At 51.5% G+C, this 12,820-nt stretch overlaps 1 protein-coding gene across 1 annotated transcript in view; it reads right to left on the minus strand.

Moving 5' to 3' along the window:
- Nucleotides 1-12,820, minus strand: part of LOC141726535 (tenascin-X-like) — an 82,559-nt gene that overhangs the window by 40,502 nt on the left and 29,237 nt on the right. Inside the window, 7 exon segments of the mRNA XM_074531460.1 lie at nt 1,707-1,772; nt 1,774-1,832; nt 6,146-6,226; nt 6,676-7,050; nt 9,627-10,007; nt 11,198-11,542; nt 12,215-12,559. Coding sequence (XP_074387561.1) covers nt 1,707-1,772; nt 1,774-1,832; nt 6,146-6,226; nt 6,676-7,050; nt 9,627-10,007; nt 11,198-11,542; nt 12,215-12,559 — 1,652 coding nt within the window.

Consider the following 12,820-nt stretch of genomic DNA (forward strand, 5'->3'; position numbering starts at 1 on the left):
GTCCCCAAAGGGTTTGGGGTGTCCAGGGGGTTATTGGGGTCACCAGTGGGTTATTGGGGTGTCCCGGAGGTTATTGGGGTGTCCAGGGGGGTTATTGGGGTCCCACAGGGGTTATTGGGGTGTCCCTAAAGGTTTTAGGGTGTCCTGAGGAATTTTGGGGTGTCCCAAATTGTTATGGGGTCACCAAGGTGTTATTGGGGTGTCCCAAAAGGTTGTGGGGTCACCAAGGGGGTATTGGGGTGTCCCGGGGATTATGGGGTCACCAAGGGGGTATTGGGGTGTCCCTAAAGGTTATGGGGTGTCCCGGGGATTATGGGGTCACCAGTGGGTTATTGGGGTGTCCCAAAAGGTTATTGGGGTGTCCCGGGGCTTATGGGGTCCCACAGGGGGTTATTGGGGTGTCCCTAAAGGTTTTAGGGTGTCCTGAGGGATTTTGGGGTGTCCCAAATTGTTATGGGGTCACCCAGGGGGTTATTGGGGTCACCAAGGTGTTATTGGGGTGTCCCAAAAGGTTATTAGGGGGTCCCCAAAGGTTTTGGGGTGTCCTGGTGGGTTATTGGGGTCACCAATGGGTTATTGGGGTGTCCCGGGGGGTTATGGGGTCACCAATGGGGTATTGGGGTGTCCCAAAAGGTTTTGGGGTGTCCAGGGGGGTTATTGGGGTGTCCCAAATTGTTATGGGGTCACCCAGGGTGTTATTGGGGTCACCAATGGGTTATTGGGGTGTCCCTAAAGGTTATTGGGGGGTCCCAAAGGTTTTGGGGGTGTCCAGGGGAGTTTTGGGGTCCCCAGGAGGGTTTTGGGGTCCCCAGGGGGTTATTGGGGTCCCCCGGAGGTGTTTTGGGGTGCCAGCACCCACGGAAGGCAATGGGGCACCCTGGGGTGTCATTTGGGGATTTTGGGATGGTTTTGGGGCCGTTCTGGGCTGTTTGGGGTTTTTGGGGCTGTTTTGGGGTGTTTGGGATTTTTGGGATCCTTTTTTGGGGCCTTTTTGGGATTTTGGGGGTTTTTGGGGCCGTTTTGGGGCCATTTTGGGGTTTTTAGGATCCTTTTTTGGGGATGTTTTGGGCTGTTTGGGGTTTTTGGGGCTGTTTTGGGGTGTTTGGGGTTTTTGGGGCTGTTTTGGGGTTTTTGGGATCCTTTTTGGGGTGTTTGGTGTTTTTGGGATCCTTTTTGGGGCCGTTTTGGGGTTTTTGGGATCCTTTTTTGGGGCCATTTTGGGCTGTTTGGGGTTTTTGGGGCTGTTTGGGGGTGTTTGGGGTTTTTGGGATCCTTTTTGGGGCCGTTTTGGGCTGTTTGGGGTTTTTGGGGTCCTTTTTTGGGTGTTTGGGGGTTTTGGGGCTGTTTGGGGTGTTTGGGGTTTTTGGGATCCTTTTTGGGACCATTTTGGGGTTTTTAGGATCCTTTTTTGGGGCCGTTTTGGGCTGTTTTGGGATTTTTGGGATCCTGTTTTGGGGCTGTTTTGGGCTGTTTGGGGTTTTTAGGGTTTTTGGGATCCTTTTTGGGTGTTTGGGGTTTTTAGGATCCTTTTTTGGGGCCGCTTTGGGCTGTTTGGGGTTTTTGGGATCCTTTTTGGGGCCGTTCTGGGGTTTTTGGGGCTGTTTGGGGTTTTTGGGATCCTTTTTGGGGCCGTTCTGAGCTGTTTGGGGTTTTTGGGGCCGTTTTGGCCGGTTTGGGGTTTTTGGGGTCCTTTCCGTGTCCGTTACCTTTCGGGGTCCCCCTCGGGGGCCGTACTCCAGCTCGAAGCCGCCGGCGGGGGCGCTGGGGGGGGTCCCAGCTCAGGCGGGCGCTGCGGGGCCACAGCGAGTCCACGCGGAGGGTCCCGAGGGCGCCTGGGCGGGGACCCCGAAACGGCCCGGGGACACCCCAAAAATCAATGCTGGCACCCCAAATACCCCAAATTCACTGATACCCCAAAACGTCCCAGGGATACCCCAAAAATCACTGCTGGCACCCCAGATATCCCCAAATCCACTGATACCCCAAAATCCGCCAGGGATACCCCAAAAATCAATGCTGGCACCCCAGATATCCCCAAATCCACTGACACCCCGAAACGTCCCAGGGATACCCCAAAAATCACTGCTGACACCCCCAAATATCCCCAAATCCACTGACACCCCGAAACGTCCCGGGGACACCCCAAAAATCAATGCTGGCACCCCAGATATCCCCAAATCCACTGACACCCCGAAACGTCCCAGGGATACCCCAAAAATCAATGCTGGCACCCCAAATATCCCCAAATTCACCAATACCCCAAAAACCACTGGTGGCACCCCAAATATCCCCAAAAATCACTGCTGGCACTCCAAATATCCCAAATTCACTGACACCCCAAAACCACTGCTGGCACCCCAAATTCACTGATACCCCGAAATCTGCCAGGGATACCCCAAAAATCAATGCTGGCACCCCAAATATCCCCAAAATCTCCCAGTGACACCCCAAAAACCACTGGTGGCACCCCAAATACCCCATATTCACTGATACTCCAAAATCTGCCAGGGATACCCCAAAAATCACTGTTGGCACCCCAAATCCACTGATACCCTAAAATCCCCTACTGACACCCCAAAAATCACCGCTGGCACCCCAAATATCCCCAAATTCACTGATACCCCAAAAATCACTGTTGGCACCCCAACCTGCCACACCCCAAATCCACTGACACCCCAAAATCCGACAGAGATACCCCAAAAATCACTGGTGGCACCCCAAATATCCCCAAATTCACTGACACCCCAAAATCTCCCACTGACACCCCAAAACCACCGCTGGCACCCCAGATATCCCCAAATTCACTGACACCCCAAAACCACTGTTGGCACCCCAAAACCCCGCCCCAATCTGTTGATACCCCAAAATCCGCCAGGGATACCCCAAAAATCACTGCTGGCACCCCAAATATCCCCAAATCCACTGATACCCCAAAATCTCCCACTGACACCCCAAAATCGCCCACTGATACCCCCAAAACCACTGGTGACACCCCAAAACCCCACCTCAATCCACTGACACCCCAAAATCGCCCACGGATACCCCAAAAACCACTGCTGGCACCCCAAATATCCCCAAATTCACTGATACCCCAAAATCCCCCAGGGATACCCCAAAAATCACTGCTGGCACCCCAAATATCCCCAAATCCACTGACACCCCAAAATCGCCCACGGATACCCCAAAAATCACTGGTGGCACCCCAAATATCCACCAAATTCACCGATACCCCAAAATCCACCAGGGATACCCCAAAAATCACTGGTGGCACCCCAAAACCACTGATACCCCTAAATCTCCCACTGACACCCCAAAAATCACTGTTGGCACCCCAAATATCCCCAAATCCACTGATACCCCAAAATCCCCACAGATATCCCAAAAATCACTGCTGGCACCCCAAAACCCCAAATTCACTGATACCCCAAAATCTGCCAGGGATACCCCAAAAACCACCGGTGGCACCCCAAATATCCCCAAATCCACTGACACCCCAAAATGTCCCAGGGATACCCCAAAAATTTCTGCTGGTAAACCAAATATCCCCAAATTCACTGACACCCCAAAATCTGCCAGGGGTACCCCAAAAATCACTGGGGCACCCCAAATATCCCCAAATTCACTGATACCCCAAAATCAGCCACTGATACCCCAAAACCACTGTTGGCACCCCAAAACCCCACCCCAAATTCCCTGATACCCCAAAATCGCCCACGGATACCCCAAAAATCACTGGAGGCATCCCAAATATCCCACCAATCCAGTCCTCAGCTCCACCGCAACCCCGGCTCACCCCAGTTCCCTCCAGTCCATCCCAGTCCATCCCAGTCCATCCCAGTTCATCCCAGTTCATCCCAGTTCACTCCAGTTCATCCCAGTTCCCCCCAGTTCACCCCAGTCCATCCCAGTTCCCCCCAGTCCATCCCAGTCCATCCCAGTTCATCCCAGTCCATCCCAGTCCATCCCAGTCCATCCCAGTTCCCCCCAGTCCATCCCAGTCCATCCCAGTTCACCCCAGTCCATCCCAGTTCATCCCAGTTCATCCCAGTTCCCCCCAGTTCCCCCAGTCCATCCCAGTCCCCCCAGTTCACCCCAGTCCATCCCAGTCCATCCCAGTTCATCCCAGTTCCCCCCAGTTCATCCCAGTTCATCCCAGTCCATCCCAGTCCATCCCAGTTCCCCCCAGTTCACCCCAGTTCATCCCAGTCCATCCCAGTTCATCCCAGTTCACCCCAAATTCTCCCCAGTCCCAGTTTCCCCCAGATTCCCAAATTCCCAAATTTGCAAATTCCAATTTCCCTCCCAAATGCCCAAATTTGGCAATTCCCAATCCCCCATTCCCTCCCAAATTCCCCAAATTTCCAATTTTGGGAATTCCCAGTTCCCGTTTACCCCCCAGATTCTGAAATTTGGGAATTTCCTCCCAAAATTCCAATTTTGGCAATTCCCAATCCCCTCCCAGTTCCCACTTTCCCCCAAATTCCCAAATTTGCGAATTCCAAATTCTCTCCCAAATGCCCAAATTTGGGAAGTCCCAATTCCCCCCCAAATTCCCCAAGTTTCCAATTTTGGGAATTCCCAATTCCCTCCCAGTTCCCATTTACCCCCCAGACTCTGAAATTTGGCAATTCCCAATCCCCAATTCCCTCCCAAATTTCCAATTTTGGCAATTCCCAATTCCCTCCCAGTTCCCACTTTCCCCCAAATTCCCAAATTTGCAAATTCCAAATTCCCTCCCAAATGTCCAAATTTGGGAATTCCCAAAACCCTCCCAAGTTCCCAATTTCCAATTTTGGGAATTCCCAATCCCCTCCCAGTTCCCATTTACCCCCCAGATTCTGAAATTTGGCAATTCCCAATCCCCAATTCCCTCCCAAATTTCCAATTTTGGCAATTCCCAATCCCCTCCCAGTTCCCATTTACCCCTCAAAATCTGAAATTTGGGAATTCCCAATCCCCAATTCCCTCCCAAATTTTCCAATTTTGGCAATGCCCAATTCCCTCCCAGTTCCCATTTACCCCCCAGACTCTGAAATTTGGGAATTCCCAATCCCCAATTCCCTCCCAAATTTTCCAATTTTGGCAATTCCCAATCCCCTCCCAGATCCCACTTTCCCCCAAATTCCCAAATTTGGGAATTCCAAATTCCCTCCCAAATGTCCAATTTTGGGAATTCCCAATCCCCCATTCCCTCCCAAATTCCCCAAATTTCCAATTTTGGCAATTCCCAATCCCCAATTCCCTCCCAAATTTCCCAAACTTTCCAATTTTGGGAATTCCCAATCCCCAATTCCCTCCCAAATTCCCCAAATTTTCCAATTTTGGGAATTCCCAGTTCCCATTTACCCCCCAGATTCTGAAATTTAGGAATTCCCAATCCCCAATTCCCTCCTGAATTTCCGATTTTGGCAATTCCCAATTCCCTCCCAGTTCCCACTTTCCCCCAAATGCCCAAATTTGCGAATTCCAAATTCCCTCCCAAATGTCCAAATTTGGCAATTCCCAATTCCCTCCCAAGTTCCCAATTTCCCAAATTTGGCAATTCCCAATCCCCAATTCCCTCCCAAATTCCCCAAATTTCCAATTTTGGGAATTCCCAATTCCCTCCCAGTTCCCATTTACCCCCAGACTCTGAAATTTGGGAATTCCCAATCCCCAATTCCCTCCCAAATTTCCAATTTTGGCAATTCCCAGTCCCCTCCCAGTTCCCATTTACCCCCAAATTCCCAAATTTGCGAATTCCAAATTCCCTCCCAAATGTCCAAATTTGGGAATTCCCAATTCCCTCCCAGTTCCCATTTACCCCCCAGATTCTGAAATTTGGCAATTCCCAATCCCCAATTCCCTCCCAAATTTCCGATTTTGGGAATTCCCAATCCCCTCCCAGATCCCACTTTCCCCCAGATTCCCAAATTTGCGAATTCCAAATTCCCTCCCAAATATCCAAATTTGGGAATTGCAATCCCCTCCCAGTTCCCACTTTCAATCCCAAATTCCCAAAATCCGAAATTCCCAAATTTCCCTGGCCCTCAGCGCCCACCCCGAGCTCCCCAGCTCCCCCCATTTCTCCAGCCCCATTCCCACCCCTGCCCCAGCTCCAGCTCCATCCTGGACGGGTTCTGGAGGAACCTCCACAGATCCTCACCCGTGGTGGCCTCAGTTTGGGGTTTCTCCTGCTGTGGTTCCTCTGTGGGCAGGGGCTGTTCCTCTGGCTCTTCTGCAGCTCCTGTGGAGAGGGGACGGTGGTGGCTGCTTTCATCCAAACATTGATCCATCACGGACTGCAACACTGATTCATCCACACTTCAATATTCTGGACCAGTCATTCTGGCGACCATTCATCCATCCATCCATCCATCATCCATCATCCATCCCTCCATCCATCCATCCATCCATCCATCCATCATCCATCATCCATCCCTCCATCCATCCATCCCTCCATCCATCATCCATCATCCATCCATCAATCCCTCCATCCATCCATCATCCATCCATCCATCCATCCATCCATCCATCATCCATCATCCATCCATCCATCCATCCATTCCTGCATTCTTCCATCCCTTCACCTCTCCATCCCTTCCTCCATCCCTTCATCCCTCCATCTCTCCATATATCCATGATTCTTCATCCATACATCCACCTGGTCTTCCTCCTCTTGACCTTCTCCCTCACCTGTCACGGCCTCGGTGGACACATGGTCGATCTTCTTCCTGCCCCTGAGCCCGTAGAGGTGGAAGCGGTACCGGCGGGACGGGGACAGCCCTGGCACTGTCACCCAGCGGGAGCCGCCATCGATGGGCAGGGCCTGGGGCTGGCCCTGGGCATCCCGGTACTGCAGCGTGAAGGAGTCAAAGGAGCCCTCGGGGACGCTCCAGTGCAGCCCCACAGAGCTGGAGGTGACATTGGTGACACTGAGGTCACCCAGTTCTGCCCGTGCCACGGGGACAGCAGTTTGGGGGTGCTCAGGGTGGTTGTCCTCGGTTGGTGGGGCTTCAGTGTGGGGCTCCTCTGAGGGGAAGGGCGGCTCCTCTGGCTCTCCTGTGGCTGCTGTGCAGAGGGGACAGTGGTGGGTGGGGCTGTCCAGGTGTTCTTCCATATGTCCATCCATCATCTACCCAACCATCCCCCACCCATTATCCATCACTGCCATCCATCATCTGTCCGTCCATCCATCCATCCATGCATCCATCCATCCATCCATCCATCCAGCCACCCATCCATCCATCCATCCATCCATCCATCCATCCATCATCCATCCACCCATCCATCCATGCATGCATCCATCCATCCATCCATCCATCATCCATCCATCCGTCCATCCATCCATCCAAGCATCCATCCATCCATTCATCCATCATCCATCCATCCATCCATCCATCCATCATCCATCATCCATCCATCCATCATCCATCCATCATCCATCCATCCATCATCCATCCATCCATCATCCATCCATCCATCCATCCATCCATCCATCCATCCATCATCCATCCATCCATCCATCCATCCATCCATCCATCCATCACCTGTCCATCCATCATCTGTCCGTCCATCCATCCATCCATCCATCATCCATCCATCCATCCATCCATCCATCCATCATCCATCCATCCATCATCCATCCATCCATCCATCCATCCATCCATCATCCATCCATCCATCCATCCATCCGTCCATCCATCCATCCATCCATCCATCCATCCATCATCCATCCATCCATCCATCCATCCATCCATCCATCATCCATCCATCCATCCATCATCCATCCATCATCCATCCATCCATCCATCCATCCATCATCCATCCATCCATCCATCCATCCATCCGTCCATCCATCCATCCATCATCCATCCATCCATCCATCCATCCATCCATCCATCCATCCATCGATCCATCCATCCATCCATCCATCCGTCCATCCATCCATCCATCCATCCATCCGTCCATCCATCCATCCGTCCATCCATCCATCCATCATCCATCCATCCATCCATCCATCCACCCATCCATCCATCACCCACCCATCCATCCATCCATCCATCCATCCACCCATCCATCATCCATCATCCATCCATCCATCCATCCACCTACTTCCTTCAGTTTGGACAGGAACCCACCCAATATCCAGACCGGAATCTGTAAAACCATTCGGTTCTTCATCATTCATGGACAGGAAGTCATGATGATGATGGTGATGATGATGGTGATGATGATGCATGGTGATAATGGATATTACCGATGGTCATGCAGAGCTGATAGCTGATGATGATGATGAATCATGATGATGATGATGGTCATGATGATGCATGGTGATAATGGATATTACGGAGCGTCATGCAGTGGTGATAGTTGATAATGATGATGATGATGATGATGATGATGATGATGATGATGATGATGATGATGATGATGATGGTGATGATGATGCATGGTGATAATGAATATTACCAAGGGTCATGCAGAGGTGATAGTTGATGATGATGATGATGAATCATGATGATGGATGGAGATAATGGATATTACCAAGGGTCATGCAGAGGCGATAGTTGATGATGATGATGATGAATCATGATGATGGATGGAGATAATGCATATTACTGATGGTCATGCATAGGTGATGGTTGATGGTGATGATGAATCATGATGATGATGATGGTGATGATGATGGTTGGTGATAATGGACATTACTGATGGCCAAGCACAGTTGATAGTTGATGATGATGATGATGATGATGGTGATGATTGTGATGATGATGCATGGTGATAATGAGTATTACCAAGGGTCATGCAGAGGCGATAGTTAATGGTGATGATGATGAATCATGATGATGGATGATGAGGATGATGATGGTTGGTGATAATGGATATTACTGATGGTCATGCATAGGTGATAGTTGATGATGATGATGATGATGATGATGGTGATGATGATGCATGGTGATAATGGATATTACTGATGGTCATGCATAGGTGATAGTTATGATGATGATGATGAATCATGATGATGGATGGAGATAATGGATATTACTGATGGTCATGCATAGGTGATAGTTGATGGTGATGATGAATCATGATGATGATGATGGTGATGATGATGGTTGGTGATAATGGATATTACTGATGGCCACGCACAGTTGATAGTTGTTGATGATGATGATGATGATGATGATGGTTGGTGATAATGGATATTACTGATGGCCACACACAGTTGATAGTTGATGAAGATGATGATGATGATGGTGATGATGATGCATGGTGATAATGAATATTACCAAGGGTCATGCAGAGGTGATAGTTGATGGTGATGATGATGAATCATGATGATGGATGACGAGGATGATGATGGTTGGTGATAATGGATATTACTGATGGTCATGCATAGGTGATAGTTGATGATGATGATGATGGATGACGATGGTGATGATGGACGATGGAGGGTGTTGTTCAGTAGGTCAGTGGAAGAGCTGATGTTTGATTGGCTGACACCAGACTGGAGAAGTGCTTGATGTGGGATGGGGATGGGATGGGAATGGAAACCCTGGATTCATCCATCCCTCGATGTCTCGACCTCTCGATCCCTCCATCGACCTCTCATCCCATTTTCCTCTGACTTTCCCTCTCACCTGTGCTGACGTCGGTGGAGACGCGGTCAATCCTTTTGCCTCCCCGGAGCCCGTAGAGGTGGAAGCGGTACCGGCGGGACGGGGACAGCCCTGGCACTGTCACCCAGCGGGAGCCGCCATCGATGGGCAGGGCCTGGGGCTGGCCCTGGGCATCCCGGTACTGCAGCGTGAAGGAGTCAAAGGAGCCCTCGGGGACGCTCCAGTGCAGCTCCACAGAGTCAGGTGTGACATTGGACACCTTCAGATCCCCCAACACTGCCCGTGCCGAGGGGCCCTCAGTTTGAGAGGGCTCAGGTTGGTGGTGCTGAGCTCTGGGGGCCTCAGTTGTGGAGGCCTCAGTTGTGGGGTCCCTTGAGGGTGGGGACAGATCCTCTGGGTCACCTGCAGAAACGACAGAGAGAGGACAATGACGGGTGGAGGCATTGGGATATCCATCCATCATCCACCCATCTCTCCATGATGCACCATTGCCTCCCAGCCCCTTCTCACCATTCCCTCCTCACCCATCACTGAGCACCCATTGACCCCAGCCCCATCCAAACAATCACTGACTCTTCCATGGACTCACTGATGAGCATCTGCCATCATCCACCATCTTCATCACTGTCGTAATCAACGTCATCCACCATCTTGATTCATACAATATCCACTGTCCATCCATGCATCCATCCATCCATCCATCCATGCATCCATCAGTCCGTCCATCCTTCCATCATTGTCCATCCATCCATCCATCCATCAGTCCGTCCATACTTCCATCATCGTCCATCCATCCATCCATCCATCCATCCATCCATCCATCAGTCCGTCCATCCATCCATCAGTCCGTCCATCCTTCCATCATTGTCCATCCATCCATCCATCCATCCATCCATCCATCAGTCTGTCCATCCTTCCATCATTGTCCATCCATCCATCCATCCATCCATCCATCCATCCATCCATCCATCAGTCCGTCCATCCTTCCATCATTGTCCATCCATGCATCCATCCATCCAAACATCTGTCCCTCCATCACACCACCCTCCCACAGTTGCAGCCATCTCTCCATCTCCAACGTGCGTCCAGTTTCCCTGCCCAATTCTACCCAATGCTGCGTCCCCTCCACATCATCATCCGCCATCAACAGTCACAAATCCCACAAAGCATCCACGTCATGATCGGTACTTCCTGTGGGCCTGTAAACCAACAACACCCATCACCCATTCATCCAGCCAGGCATCAATCTGTCTCAAACCCAGTGCTCCTAATAGAACCTCACAGTCCATCCATGAAGGCTTCTCCAGCTCCCTGCCCATTCACCAGTCTGTTTGTTCAGTCATCATTCATCCATCCACCCGCCCCTCCGTTCATGCCATCACCATGCAGTTCTTCAGGCATCCAATGATCCTCATGTCCATCTGTCCATCCTTCTCCTCGTGATTCCACCCAACACTACACAAAGGCATCCATCACCAACCTCCCCATCCATCTCCGTGTCAATCTCTCCCCCTTTACAAACAGCTCTCCGACTCTTCTGGGGTGATGCCCACCTTTCATGATCCTTCCATCCCTGTGACCTTCCCCCTCACCTGTGACAGCGTCGGTGGAGACGCGGTCAATCCTTTTGCCTCCCCGGAGCCCGTAGAGGTGGAAGCGGTACCGGCGGGACGGGGACAGCCCTGGCACTGTCACCCAGCGGGAGCCGCCATCGATGGGCAGGGCCTGGGGCTGGCCCTGGGCATCCCGGTACTGCAGCGTGAAGGAGTCAAAGGAGCCCTCAGGGACGCTCCAGTGCAGCCCCACAGAGCTGGGGGTGACGCTGGAGACCCTCAGCTCCCCCAGCTCTGCTCTTGCTGGGGGTGCTTCAGGTGCCGGGGACTCAGTTTGGGGCTTTTCCTCTTGAGGCTCCACTGAGGGCGAGGGTTCTTCACTGGCTGCATTGGAGATAACATGGTAATGGGCATGGGCATCCAGGTGTCCATCCAAATGCTCATCCCACGACCCACGAACCAATCCATCCATTCACATTCGTGTCCTTTCATTGGATGCTCCATCCATCCATCCATCCATCCATCCATCCACCCATCCATCGCTGATGGATGAAGAATGATCTACGGCTGGATGGATGAATAAAGGGAGGGAAGATTATTGAGGAATGATGATGATGATGATTGATGAATGATGATGATGATGATGGTGGTTATTCATGGAACATGAAAATTATGGATGATAATGATGGATAATGGATGATGATGATGAAGATGATGATGATGATGATGATAGTGGACAGCAAATGTCGGTCACCAGGACAGTGGAAGGGTCAATGATTGATTGGATGGTGCCCAAGTCAGTGGGTGCTCACTGAGAGATGGGGATGGAATGGGAGTGGGATCTCTTCACCCATCCATCCATCCATCCATCCATCCATCCATCCATCCATCCATGCATCCATCAATCCATTCCTGTATTCCTTCATCCCGCTACCTCTCCATCCCTTTCTCCAATCACCCATCCTTCCATCCCTTCATCCCTCCATCTCTCCATGTACCCATTATTCTTCATCCATACATCCACCCACCCTTCCTCACCCCGACCTTCTCCCTCACCTGTCACGGCCTCGGTGGACACATGGTCGATCTTCTTCCTGCCCCGGAGCCCGTAGAGGTGGAAGCGGTACCGGCGGGACGGGGACAGCCCTGGCACTGTCACCCAGCGGGAGCCGCCATCGATGGGCAGGGCCTGGGGCTGGCCCTGGGCATCCCGGTACTGCAGCGTGAAGGAGTCAAAGGAGCCCTCGGGGACGCTCCAGTGCAGCTCCACAGAGCTGGGGGTGACATTGGTGACACTGAGGTCACCCAGCTCTGCTCTTGCTGGGGGTGCCTCAGGTGCCGGGGACTCAGTTTGGGGCTTTTCCTCTTGAGGCTCCACTGAGGGCGAGGGTTCTTCACTGGCTGCATTGGAGATAACATGGTAATGGGCATGGGCATCCAGGTGTCCATCCAAATGCCCGTCCCACAACCCACTAACCAATCCATCCATTCACCCTCGTGTCCTTCCATTGGATGCTCCATCCATCCATCCATCCATCCATCCACCCATACATCCATTGTTGATGGATGAAGAATGATCTACGGCTGGATGGATGAATAAAGGGATGGAAGATTATTGAGGAATGATGATGATGATTGATGAATGATGATGATGATGATGTT

Source organism: Zonotrichia albicollis, chromosome 36 (genome assembly GCF_047830755.1).
Source record: "Zonotrichia albicollis isolate bZonAlb1 chromosome 36, bZonAlb1.hap1, whole genome shotgun sequence".
In the NCBI taxonomy this organism is placed as follows: Eukaryota; Metazoa; Chordata; class Aves; order Passeriformes; family Passerellidae; genus Zonotrichia; species Zonotrichia albicollis.